This window comes from Lotus japonicus, chromosome 2, assembly GCF_012489685.1.
Source record: "Lotus japonicus ecotype B-129 chromosome 2, LjGifu_v1.2".
Lineage (NCBI taxonomy): Eukaryota > Viridiplantae > Streptophyta > Magnoliopsida > Fabales > Fabaceae > Lotus > Lotus japonicus.
Genome location: NC_080042.1, coordinates 14,582,834 through 14,597,206, shown reverse-complemented (window position 1 = coordinate 14,597,206; position 14,373 = coordinate 14,582,834). Strand labels below are relative to the sequence as shown.

The 14,373-nt window shown below is 36.1% G+C and overlaps 2 protein-coding genes across 2 annotated transcripts; both read right to left on the bottom strand.

Annotated features, from left to right (window-relative positions):
* Nucleotides 1-2,119: 2,119 nt before the first annotated feature.
* On the bottom strand, nt 2,120-5,461 carry LOC130737645 (pentatricopeptide repeat-containing protein At1g62350). Its single transcript, XM_057589458.1, has 2 exons — nt 5,098-5,461; nt 2,120-3,240 (listed from the first exon to the last, which is right to left on the bottom strand). Exons 1-2 carry the CDS (start codon nt 5,389-5,391, stop codon nt 2,812-2,814), a joined length of 723 nt encoding a protein of 240 aa, XP_057445441.1. The 5' UTR covers nt 5,392-5,461; the 3' UTR covers nt 2,120-2,811.
* Nucleotides 5,462-9,523: 4,062 nt separating this feature from the next.
* LOC130737644 (uncharacterized) lies at nt 9,524-13,085 on the bottom strand. Its single transcript, XM_057589457.1, has 4 exons — nt 12,928-13,085; nt 11,809-12,095; nt 10,701-10,967; nt 9,524-10,011 (listed from the first exon to the last, which is right to left on the bottom strand). Exons 2-4 carry the CDS (start codon nt 12,049-12,051, stop codon nt 9,733-9,735), a joined length of 789 nt encoding a protein of 262 aa, XP_057445440.1. The 5' UTR covers nt 12,052-12,095; nt 12,928-13,085; the 3' UTR covers nt 9,524-9,732.
* Nucleotides 13,086-14,373: the final 1,288 nt, after the last annotated feature.

Here is a 14,373-nt window from a genome sequence, read left to right as displayed (position 1 = left end):
AGATGAAAAATTAGCTAAAGATTTGGTTTGACTGTGGCGATGGCATTTTCCCTAACATCGTATAAGGACTTTTTTAATGTGACTATGTGAGTGAATCACTTTAAAGAATAAAATAAATTATTTTTATTGAAAAATCAATGGTCGAAATTACGATAATATACGTACATGTGTATAAGAAACTAAGATGTTCTCTAAATGTTGACCATTTATGTATCAACCAATTGATGTGATTTCTTATCTTACCTTCTAAAGTCACGCTTTAGAGGAGGTTATATTCATAAAACATATATTTAAAATCTATTCACTTAAGCGGTAGTAAGAGATTAATAGATATGATGCTTCAATGGAATTGCTCGAAGTCAAATATAAAACCAAAAGAAAAAAGCACTAAATATTTTCTTTTTTTGGAAAAGCCAAATATATATGAAGTGAAGGGACTCCGGCCCGTACAAGAGGAACAAAAGAAAGATAAAAGGCTTAATTCCAGTTTGAGTCTCTGATGTTTCATAAATGTGCACTCTGCACCCCCCGTGTTTAAAATGTGCAGTCAAGCTTCCTGATGTCTCTAAAATATGCGATCCAAGTCCTTCCGTCTGTTTCCGTCAGTTGACCTAACGGAGCTTCATTCCTCATTCTTCTACTCAATAACAACAATTAAACACAAATTTAACTACTCTTCTTCTTTTTTTACATTATCTCATCTTCTCCCACCATACAAAATCAACAAAACACATGGAAGAAGATGCATGATTGTCTCTATTCCAAAAAATTACCCAAATCCCGAAATTATCCAAATGCTTAAACTTCAAATCAAGACCAAGGTCCATGGAAGCCCAACCGTAAATCTAACATTCTAACCCCAAACCCAGCACCAGCTTTTCCTTCTTCTCTCCCTCACCCCCTCACCGTCATCCTCCCTCCCCCAAACCCCAAACCAAAACCCTAGGTCGGTGTTGAGAGTTTCATGCCACAGATCTGTGCGTGGTAGATCGCGAAAGAGAGAGTGAGAGGAGAGGGGTTGCGAAAGGACGAAGCTCTGATGATGATATCTGGGTCATGGTGCGGTTTCAATCTGATGGTTCAGATGAAGGAGATATCGAGTTGGAGAAGAGAGGTCATGGTGCGAAAGGACGGAGCTTCTGGTTGTGAAGATTGGGGCACGATTTCGTTCAATTTTATTTTCTAATTTTTTTATTTCTGGTTCCCCTTTGCTTGAGATGTTATTTTCACCACCAAAGTTGCAATCTTTTGGTTTCCCATCATCTGGATTTCTGCTAGAACAAGGATTTGGGGTTTACAAATTGTAAAAATTTTTGTAAGTGAAAGAGATTTGAGATGAAGAATGTGAGGTTTAGGGGATGGGTTTGGGTTTTTGGATATATGATTCCTAGGTTTCAATTTCTGGTTTTTTTTTTTTTTTTTGCTATTTTGGTGGAAGGTTGCTTTCAATTTTGTAAAAGTTATTGCTTTCAATTTCTGGGATATCTGGATTTCTTATCTCATTTTTTGGCATTGTTGGCTTTTTGGTTGTTGAGGTTGAAAATGATGAGATGGTGGTGGGGTTGGAGGTGTGTGTTCTTAGGACCTTGTCCCCCCCTTTTCTCTCCAAGAATCATCGTGTTTTTGTTCTAGGGTTGGAGGTGGGTTCTTGAGGAGATTGTGTTGTGTTTGTGAAGAAGGTTGGTTAATGTGATTGGATGTTGTGGGTTAGGTACTTAGGTTAGGTTAATTGTAGGTTAAATTTGGGGGGATCAGGTTTTACATTTGGGGGGGGGGGGCGGAATTTATTTGGTGAAAAAAAAAAGGTTTAAATAAAGTTTTATTACACATGGACAGACCACGTCATTTAATGAATGACCTGGTGGCGAACTCCGTTCGGTCAACTGGCGGAAACAGACGGAAGGGCTTGGATCACCCGTTTTAGAGACATCATGGAGCTTGACAGCACATTTTAAACACGGGGGTGCAGACCACACATTTGTGAAACAACAGGGGCCCAAACTGGAATTAAGTCAAGATAAAACTAAGAGCCTACATACCAAGGGGAAAGCATAATTCACCCTGATAAAAGGCAACAAAAACCAGCTTAAAAACTACACTTAGAGAACTAAAAGCCAACTAACAAAATCAGCACTAAATATTTTTATCATTGAACAACCTCCTTATCTATTTCAAACCTAAGCTCAAGTAATGCATCATCAAAATCAACATTCTCTCATTATGTTGAGGCTCAGATGTTTTATTACACGTGGACAAACCACGTTATTTAATGAATGACCTGGTGGCGAGCTCCGTTCGGTCAACTGACGGAAACAGACGGAAGGGCTTGGATCACACGTTTTAGAGACATCATGGAGCTTGACCGCACATTTTAAACACGGGGGTGCAGACCACACATTTGTGAAACATCAGGGACCCAAACTGGAATTAAGCCAAGATAAAACTAAGAGCCTACATACTAAGGGGAAAGCATAATTCACCCTGATAAAAGGCAACAAAAACCAGCTTAAAAACTACACTTAGAGAACTAAAAGCCAACTAACAAAATCAGCACTAAATATTTTTATCATTGAACAACCTCCTTATCTATTTCAAACCTAAGCTCAAGTAATGCATCATCAAAATCAACATTCTCTCATTCTGTTGAGGCTCAGATGTACAATGATTACACTAAAAAAAAAACAGAACTTCAAAAGTTGGAAAATCTGAGCTGACCAAAACAGAAGCAAAACAATTTGTGGATACTTACAACAACAGCTACCATCTCCCCACATTGCATGACATCAAGCTGTAAGCATCAATATCTCAACATCAAGCAGTAACATTCTCATTAGCTTCATCCTTGGGTTTTTCATCATCATCGAACAAGTCCTCGGGTGGGTCATAGATGATCATATCAGGGAAAACCTCTAAAAAGTCATCTTTTACCTTTTCTCTTAGTTCTGGATATGGAATGAGCCCTTTCAATATCACGCGAAAAGGCAACGACAGAGGGGGCTCAGGGGATTGTCTCATTTCTTCATATATTTCCATTGCCTCTGAGGGCAATCCACTGTCTAGAAAAGATCTAATGATGTCTCCAAATGTATGCTGATCAAATAAAACCTCCTCCCCTTTCAAATCATTCCAGACTCTCTTTGCTTCTTCAACCCTTCTGTTTCTTGCAAGCATCATAAGCATGTCTCTGTAGAAGAACATGTCCGGCCTGTACCAAATTTCTTTGCGCACAATATCATACAACTGAGAAATGAAAGATTCATAGTTAAATAACCCATGCACGTTCAAATTTGAGATCAATTACTTAGCTAAGTCAAAGTCAACATCAAGAATTTTGCTCTGCACTCAATTATTGTGTTTTTTCTGGTTCAATTTGTATTACATATTCATTACACATTAGGATTAAATAAGTCATTTTCAGTCATAAAGTACAGTAGCATAGGAGTATGAAACAAAGCAAATCAATTGGTTTGCTCAAGATATTTTTTTCTCAAATATAGCTCAAAAATAAGTAGGAGAAGAATTAGCTGGATAGTTGATCACTTGATCTTCATAATTTCAACAAAAATGAATGTCATTTCTTATTAGGTAGTGCTCTCTCATTAATCTCAATTCTCTTATGAGTTTACATCCAAGACAATGCTTAGAGTTTGTTACTTGAGTGTTTAGGAAAACTCATGAAGACTTGATAAAGTCAAATCCTAAACACAATTCTTGAGCTGTTACGAGTTTAAATGCATCAAAAATACTATTTAGAAAATATATCTTGTTATCCAAACATATATAATACCATATCCATATGCATTCAACGTCACAACTTCATAACAAAGCAACTAAAAGGTATAAACATAACTCTATACTTGGCCCAACCGCCCTACTTTTATGTTAATTATACTTTGCCAAGCACTAACATTATCTTGTGGTTAACAAAAGGGAAAAACTGATGAAAACATAAAATTAGCTTTATAATCGAACACATTACAGAGCATAAGCAATTCAACCCAAGTACATAAGATTTAAGAGCGTCAACCAAAAGTGTAGTAGTGTACATTTTGAGGCCAACACCATTTATACATCCTCAGAACTTATCAAAACAACAGAGTTTATCAATTTTGTCAAAAAGAGAGTTTACTCTTTACATGCGATTGTGTTTTAGAATCGTGAACTCGTAAGAGTTAGGTCAAGAGTTCAAAAACACACTCTCTTGTTGCTTCTTCTCAGATAGGCCAAGCTTTCAAGATGACAGGAGTACACAACTGGAAATTAGTTTTTGTTAATGGTCAATACAATAAAATAGTAGGTCTATTTGCTCTTTGAAATTTGGATTAATATTTTCTCGGCTTTTTCTGAAGCTTATGAAAGCATTCATACCCTGATAGCCACCCTACTCTACAAACATCAATGTCTTCCAACATTCAAGAGTTGATATCAAAGACCTCCCCCCCTAAAAATTAAAATTATATTTTTCAGGGCATTAGAATGTGACAGCTCATGTCCAGTCCATAATCACCGGGTTGCTTTGCTACAATGCAACTCATACTCAATGAAAATGTAAGAAACATAATGAATCTAGCATCATATTGAGATTAAGACAGGGTAAGGCCATATTGTTGGCTGCAAGTAACATTGTAACTTGTAATTAGCATAGAAAGGATTTTGATTCATCTAAAGTTAGCTCTTACATAAAAAAGAAAACCAATACTAATTATCTCGAATAACCCTTATTTTCGTACCAGTGACTGGAATATCTTGACATTTTTTTATTTAAAGTGAATTATTACTGACTTTAAAAGAGCAAAATTCAACAAAAACGGTTTCTATTTTTCTTTTTGCTTCTTATCACCATTAAAAGACAAATTCCAGTTTAAATGACCTAGCTGATCTTCTATGTAACTTCCCAAGTAAACAATTAAGTGCCACCAAATCCATCACTTAACCTTCTCATATTAGTTATCACACACCAAAATGACAATCTAGAAATCAACAATACCACACAAAAAAATCAATATATCAGCTAACCTAATTAATTAAAAAAATTTATATAAATAAAAAGTGTTCAACTTCCATCTATGAGAAACAGATAAAAGAAAAAGAAAGAACCTTGATGGAGAGAAAGACATTGTCCTGTCTCTGAAACTCAGCGAGGACGGCAACAAGGTCTGACTTGAGTAAGCGAGAAACGCTGGACCGGATGAACCGGTCGAGGCGGACCGGGTCGGATTGGAGCCTCTTGAGCTCTTTAGCGACGACGAGGCCTTCTTTCCCCAACTCCTTCCTCCGCCTCCATATCGAAAGGCTCGGACTCGACGCCGAACCGGAAATTAACCGGCCACCGCCATTAAGGGTGTACGCGGTGGCCGCTGAAGAAGCTCTTCGCAGTGCAAGCCGCAGCATTAAGGATTCAGAAGAGTTGCCTTGGTGCAGCACCTGTGTGTGCTACTATGTTCTGCATTTTCTTGTGATTACATCTATATGTTTCGTTTGTTATTATTAATTAAAAAAAAAGGTACATAAAAAAATATAATTCATTTACTTAAAAAGTTCATATTTCAATTTCCCTCTTTTGTCAATAGAAAAAACGTTCATATTTCAATTATTAAGTTTAATATGTTTTTGGTCGCTCTAATTTTACTGTAAGCCAAATTTAGTCTCACACTGAAGTAAAATTGCATTTTAATCTTTACGATTAGAGGAATATTTAGAAATAATTTACACTTGATGAATTCCTGAGTCGTCTTCCCATCTCTGGTTCTTCCCACTCTCGCAAGCTTCTTTGGTGTTTCCTGTGGTTATGTGGTTAAACTTAACGCTGACGGCATCTGTGACTTACGCAAGCAGTTGATTCAATTTGGTGGTCGTAATGCTTCTGCTTCTTGGTTGGGTGGTTTCTTGGGCCCCTCTACTGGGCCTCGTGCGCTCTCGGATGAGTTGATGACCATCAAACATGGCCTTCTTTTAGCTTGAGAGTTGAGTTTTTGACATGCCATTTGTGAGAGTGACTCTCTTGATGTTATTCAGATGTTGGATCCCCCCCCTTTGATGTCAAACTTGGGAACTTTGTTGGTGGAACTTGTAGATGTTTTAACTCTTCCATGGTGTGTTAGTTTCTGAAATATCCCGCGTGAGGCTAATATGTGTGCGGTGGTGGGCTTGCTTCTTTGGGCTTGCGTTGTCAATTTGGTCTTCGAAATCGGTCCTTGCTCCCGACTGAGTTGAGTATGATGCTTGCTTTGGATCAGCGTTGTTTTGTTGCCTTGTTTAGTTTATTTCTTTTTTGTTTTTAGTTCTCATCTATTCACAAAAAAAAAATCGTGATTGAATCTAGGCTCAGACAAAATGTCTACATGTTTGGTGATCGCTTATGTGACATTGTCCACGTCATTTAATGAGGTTGGTGTGGCTGACACTTATATTTTCAATTAACAATTAAGGGGGCTTCTTCAACTCAGAGCAGTCGTAGGAGATTCGCCACTGCACTTTTGTTCACCGCTGGATTGCGGCTGAGATTGTTTGAGGTGGGAGAAATTGAGCTCTGGAAGCAGCAAATATTCTAATTTTTTCTAATATTCTTAGTTCTCTATTTCAAGCTTGTTGCTTTGTGTTTGCCTAGTTGTTGAGAACGATTTGTGTTGTGAAAGAGACTCTTTTAAACCCTTAATTTGATCTTAATGGAGTTTGATTGATTAACTTGTGCTCGTGATTTTTACTTCTCACATTAAAAAAGATTTCCACGTTAAAATCTCGTGATTTTGACTAATTTTCTCTTGTTTAAGTTTTCTGACTTTTACTTAATGAACTATATTATTTTTTCTTATGAACTTAGGTTGTTTTATATCATTTTAACATGTTCTTATAAGTTAGTTATTGTAGAATTTGGCTATTTAAGTATTTTTAAAATTAAGTGTTTTTCATTATTATTTTGGTTTTTAATATTATTTTTTTATGAGTTAAACTCTTCAACTCTTACAAGTGTGAGTCAAGTTCACGAGTCAAGTTTACTTTTCCAGTTTACGGACACTATACGAGATTACGTAAACTCTCAAGTTTTATAACCATGGTAGTTGTCTCTCCCAACAAATGACTTTTCCAATTTTTAAACATGTGTTATCATCTCTACAAAGGTCTAACTTGCTTCCTACAAAAAAAAAAAGGTGTAAAATTGCACCTATGGATTTGACCGGATGCAGCAAGTTGCCCAGGTTTTTTAATTTTTTTAATATATAATAAAAGAAAATGAGAGAATATACACTTATACAACTTTGCTCTGCAAATTGGAAGTTTGGCACAGATTCACCATATACAGCAGGTCATCGGAACAAACGATGAGAGGGTTAAGGCCACCACCTCAACGGTGAGGGTCACCGTCACTGCCACTACCCACCCCGATGAATATGAATTAGGCCACAAGAAACCCACGAAGGTTGAAGACGAGGCTTATCATGAAGTGGCGGAAGGGTAGTTGGCAACGCACGCCAAAAGCAGGATCCGCCTCAATGGTGACTTTCATCACCGCGACCACCAGCTCAACGACGAGGGTTACCACCACAAACCACTCGCACCAATAGATCTGAACCAGGCTATGGGCAAACCCGCGCCGCGAAGAGGGTGAAGGACAGAACCATTACAGCTTGGTAATTGTATTCAACCCATTGAAAAGGGGATCTGTTCTATTACGAGAATGAAAAATTGAAAAACAACTACATGGCTATTTTGTCGCTATGAACCGAACATGTCAGGGAGGGGGAGAAAATGGTTCCTAACCAAGGGAAGAGGGAGGGAGGGTTTATGGTGAATCTGGTTTCAATGTTTTTTATGAGTCCAGATATGGAGAGAGGGTTTGTGCCTCGGGTGAATAAGGTTTCATACTTTCATTGACATCTCTTTCAATGGTGGAATTGGTGGTGGTGTCTATCCAATTGGAGAAGCATCATTCAGAGTCCGCTGTGGAGCTTCAGTTTGTTGTCTTCAAGTCACCGTTGTCCCAATTCTAAACCTAACAAGGGCTTTTCTGTCAATTTAACCATATTAACCAAGAAAATATATTTTCTTTTTATTATATAAAAAAATTAAAATATTTGAATTACCTGTTGCATCTGGTGAAATCTATGGGTGTAATTTTACACTACTTTTTAAAAGGTGCACATTTGGACATATGAGGCTTTTGTACCCAAATGGTATAGTTTATTTTGGAAATTACTGCTTTGGGGTACTTTTTTTTATATTTACCAAACTAGTATAAATCGTCACTGTCAGTGGCGATTCTACTTTTTTTTTTAATTTTTTTAAAGAATCGCCAATGCTATTGGCGTTTTTGTTTTTTTTTTTTTCGTTTTTTAAATAAATCGCCAATCATGTTGGCGTTTTCCTTTCTTTTCTTTTTCTTTTTTTTTCTTAAAATCGCCAACACAATTGGCGTTTTCTTTTTATTTATTTTTTCTTAAAATCGCCAACACAGTTGGCGCTTTCTACTTTTTGTTTTTTTAAATTCTTTTTAAAATAGTAATTAAAATGGTATTTAACAAATTGATACTCACACACAATTTTGTGCCATTACTCAATTTTGCAACACTTTGATCATAAATATTTGAACCGATATTTAAAGATAAACATATGCATTACATAATTTAGTTCAAGAGAAAATTATTTTTAATTGTGGAGTCGAGCAGCAATGCATTTTTTTCCGCACACGTTGGGGTCGTTGCCTTCGAGGTTCTTCCAGCACTTAAAGTTGGAAGAATCGTTGATTATCCTCCTTATTTTAGGTGCATCCTATGGTGTTCATATGAATTGTTTATACAATTTTAAAACGTTATTACAAGTTATTAACAAATAAAACATTATTACAACTTTAAATTGAATTCACAAACCTCATTTATTACAGGGAACCTCGAAGGCAACGACCCCAACGTGTGCGGGAAAAAATCCATTGCTGCTCGACTCCACAATAAAAAATAATTTTCTCTTAAACTAAATTATGTAATGCATGTTTATCTTTAAATATCGGTTCAAATATTTATGATCAAAGTGTTGCAAAAGTGAGTAATGACACAAAATTGTGTGTGAGTATCAATTGATTAAATACCATTTTAATTACTATTTAAAAAAAATAAAAAAAACAAAAAGTAGAAAAAGCCAACTGTGTTGGCGATTTTAAGAAAAAATAAATAAATAATAAAAATAAGAAAACGCCACGCAAGTTGGCGATTTTAAGGAAAAAAAAAAGTTTAAAAAAAAAGAAAAGAAAACGCCAACATGGTTGGCGATTTATTTAAAAAATGAAAAAAAAAACAAAAACAAAAACGCCAATAGCATTGGCGATTCTTTGAAAAAATTAAAAAAAAAAGTAGAATCGCCACTGACAGTGGCGATTTATACTAGTTTGGTAAATAAAAAAAAAAATACCCTAAAGCTGTAATTTCCAAAATAAACTATACCACTTGGGTACAAAAGCCGACATACGAATAGTCATTGTAATCAACATTGCGCAAATTAATGCAGTTTATATAGTTTGGAACAGTGAGGCAAGTACCAAACATGCGGTGATGGCTTTAATACAAAAAATGTAGCAAAAAGAATGATAACAAATGGGCTCCAAATGTTCACAGGAAAACAACTATAGTTCATATAGAAGAACCTTACAAGTTACAACTGTCCTTGCCCTATTAATCTTGAAGGCAAAAGAAATATAAGGAAGAGAAATACACTGAATACAGGGTGCTACAAACTCTAGAAAAATTATTCATCTTCATCATCATCTGAATCTGAACCATATTCATAGCTATTCCTAAGGGCTTCGCGGAGATCTTCCGGGTCGTACCACCATGTTGGGGTGTTCATAATGGCCCTCTCCAACCAAAACTCATCAACCTCTTTCTTCGTTGTCATGCTCCTGTAGATTTGTCCCCATTTTACCATGGCAGTCTTCAGTCGAACGCTCTGACTTCCGCCGAATAAATACTTGATATAGTCTCTAGCTAGCTTTGTCAGCTCCTCACCAGTGAGGATATAAATGTACTGAAAAACACGTAGATCTTGAACATTAAGAAACAAGGACAGGCCTATCTCCAATAAACTCTGTTAATCATGTCCAAGGTGACTCCTATCTCAATAGAAGTTTACATATGAATACAATCATACACTCTAAGTAATTCAGCAATTAACTACTTCTACCAGTAATTATATTAATGTAGTTTAAATTGAAATTCTTCTTCTTCCACTAGTCACATACTTAAGTACAATCATTCTTTTACTAGTTACTTCCTTCTAAACCTTTCTTTTTAAGTTCTCACAACTCATAGTTGGGCATGCACACAATAACAATGCACAGTAGCCGCGAGGGAATGAAAATGAGTGACTTATTTCATTTGTACATGTCATGAACCAATAATCTGAATAGCTTAAGTTGTTCGGTGAATGACACATGAATGATTTTATATTATACTTTTAACACACCCTCTCATGCAAGAACCTACTTGGGCTTGAAGGGTGGACCCACCTGCCATGGGCTAAAATTCAACTTCTTTTATTGGAATAATGGGAGCAGCAAGGGTTGAACTCTAGACCACTTGGTCTTAGAGACTCTAATTCCATGTCATGAACCAAAAAACCAAAAAGCTTAAGCTATAGAGTGAATGATACACCAGTATATTTCTACCACTACATAAAGCTACATAGTCACATATAAATAGAGAGAAAGAGAGTACCAGAAATATAAAGCCAAGGGTTGCTAAAATCACTTGGAGATTCTCATCCAACATTTCAGCAAAGCTTTCTTCTTCTGGTCCATCAGTTTCATCAGGACTGTCACCACCACCGCCGCCGCCGCCGCCGCCACTGCCACCCGGTGGCTTGGCTCCACTGCCGCCATTGTCAAAATATTCACCTTTTTGAATTTGCTGCCGTAGCACATCTTCTATTGATTGTCCCTTAAATTTTTCCATAGCTTTCTCAATAGATTTCCATGGGGAATTCTGGTTACATTTATAATGTTAGTGAAATGTAGGAATATCCAATCCAAAAATTATAGTGGTTCTCCTTTACTTCATGACGGACAGAAATTAGTGGCAATCTTTTGAGCTAGAAAAATATTGAAAATTAAAGAGCTACTTCTATTCTAATCTAACTTTTGGGCTACTACTAGTAAACATACTTTTGGTAAAAAACACAATACTTCATCTTAGGTGTTCATGTTGTATACCCTAGTCCTTTGCTATAGCAATTTATCCTATTGAACCTTTGCATTGTGTCATTTCCTAATTCACGTTTCTTTAAATAAAACAGTAACTTTTTGTAATTGGTAATAAACGCTTCATATCAGGAGCATCAACCATTACCAGAAAATTAACAAATGAGTTCAAGAGCTAATACAAATAAATAAATGAATTTGTTTTTTTCTAATTTGAAGGGGGATAAATTGACATAATTAAAAAACCAAGGGTAAATTATACAGATATATGGTGAAGGAATAACGCATATTCTAGCCCAAACTAACTTTGCTTTCGAGAAGTGAACATTAAGCAATATTTTTCAGACTCACCATTTTATTTCTAGACATACAAAGTTAACAAGGAAAATGGTGCAATGCAACTGAGAGTCTGAGACAGAGAGAGAGATGACATAAATCCCAGGTGCAATAATGTGGATGGGGGTTTATCGTAGTTAGAAATATAAGGTTCCCCATATTTCAGACATTACACAACCCCATAATTCCATAAGAACAATAAGAGCATGCTGTGCTGACAATAAAAAATCTTAATATAATAGCGAAAACATACTAATTAGTAAATAGTAACTAGAGAGAAGGTGCAATACCTCATCATTATCACCCATCATTCCTTCTCCACCAGCAAAGCATATACGGAGAGGTTTCCGAGATTTCAAAATAGGAAGACATTTAAAGCCAAATGACGGTTTTTCTCTTAGTTTCATCACGATACGAGAACGAGGATGGGTATTCATTGGTAAAATACATGGTGTTGTATCAAGCTGGTGTAACTGAGATATATTCTTCACACAAATCCCAGGCTGCCATGCAGTAACTTGAGCGGTATTCATTTTGGTCAATCAGATCAGCTACTCCAAAATTCAGACATTACAATCTAGCATTTCATATAATCAAGCTTCCAGTCAGATTTCTACAACTGAAACATTAAACTACTACCTACCATAATACTACCAGAGAGTCAGACACACACATCAAGGACATGCATATCTCGAGCATTATTTTCTTCAACAATTTCCAAACAGAAATGCAACCACCGTTGACAGAATGGAAACTCCAATGAAAACCTTACAAAAAACAGACACCACAAACCCGAAACCCTTTTCCCTAAGAAGATACACAAAAGTCTTGTCTTACCATATTTTAGTATCCAACACCAAAATTCAAGGAGCCCAGAACAAACCAATCAACCACATTAACTCAAGGGAAGACTATATTCTAAATTAAAAAACTAAGGATTAAAGAAATATGCACTTTCAGTGCAAGCAAAAGTTTACACAGTCATCCAGTCGAATTCCGCTAAATCAGAAAATATATTTTTACTTTAATTAAAATTTAAAACACAAGAAATTGTTCCTCTTGCATGGCATATTGTGATTGCTTTTGATGCAATACTTCAGCCCCTGTAACCTACCAAGTTATCATTTACATTTTTATAAGGACATTACTAAAAGAAAATCCCCAATAAGTCCCCTCTTGGTTTCCTAGCACAATTTCACCAGAGTTTGAGCTCATATACACTGCTTAAAGAAGTCCTGCACATTCCACCAACCCTACAACCCTTTTATTCTAGTCCCAACACCAATTTTTAGTCTCCAACATTAAAATTTACAAACCCCTCAACGAACCAACCACATCAAAGAATCACACTCTATGATAGAACAAAAAGGGAAAACTCATGTAAGATGAAGAATGAAAGAAATGGGTACCTCGGAACTCGGAAGTGTAATGTTATCCTTTCTTTGAACTTCTCGTCTCATCCGCTTCTTCCACAGAGCAATTGCCTGCAAACTGCAAACGGAGTTATGCTGTGCGTTTTGGAAAAAATGCAAATAAAAAAGTGAGCCCAAATTGGTTATGCTTGCTAGGCCTCTCACTTTAGCCCAAAAAGTGCCAAACTCAGACTATATTTGGGCCATTTTAAAGAAAGAGGATTAAAAAGTAATATGGGGAAATATTATTTTTAAATTAGGTTAAATACGTTTTCAGTCCTGTATTTTAGTTCCGTCCATCCATCGATCCATCCCGAAGTATTTATTTATTTTTTTTTTTTCTTAGCAAGAGCCCCTATGTTTAGAGAAATAGGTCACTTTTAGTCAAGAAGAAGAGAAGTAGGAGGAGGATGGTAGAAGGGGAAGATGGTGGAAGAATTTTGGGGAAGATGAGGAGCAATATGCGGGCCTCGCCTGAACCCGACCCGATTTTACGGGTAAAACCCGATATGTTTAGGTTTGGGTTTGGGTTTGAGTTTGGTATTGGTGAAACCCGCACCCGAACCCGAACAATATATATAAAATTACAATATATATACCATGTTAACAACTTGATTTGTTAACAATTTGATTATATTTGAACAACAAGATACTATATTTGTTTGCAAAGAACATATAATAAAAGGTTTTTTCATAACAAAATCATATAATTTGCGTTTTGTTTTTCAAAAAACACTATGCATTAAGTTAGATTAGGATGTAAGTTTGAGGCTATAACGGGTTTGGGTAAACCCCACCCAAACCCAATGAGTTTGGGTTTGAGAACGGCAAAACCCGAGTCCAACCCGACCCGTTGTCATCCCTAAAAGAGACATAATATTTTAACGTGAAAAAACCTTCTCAATGTAAGAAGTAAAAAAACATGGGCACAAGCCAGTAATCAAACTCCACTATGATTAAAATATGGATACAAGACAGTCTCAAATAATAGCACAAATCATGCTCAACAATTGGCCAAACAACAAAGCAAAAAATATAAAGTATAGAACAAAGAAAAACCAGAATTCCAATTTTCGCTGCTACTATTCATGGAAGATTTCTATAACACCCCGATTTCTCAACCGAGTAATCACAGAAGAAACCTATCAAAGTCTAAGGACTAGTTTGCAATCCTAAAAAGCAAGGATATATATTTTTTTTCTTGAAAAACAACTGAACACTTCAACCATAGGGTTTGAAACATAACATGACCTTAATTAAACATCTCATTCCCGACATATAATAATAGTAACTTGCGATAACATAAGCAGGGTTCCAAAATCAGTACGCACACTTAAACAGTGGCGAAACAAGGTTTTAGTAATAGAGTTTTTAGGAGATGAAGAAGACTCAAAACATAAACTATTAAACGATAATCAGACAGCTTCTTCCATCTCTGCTCCG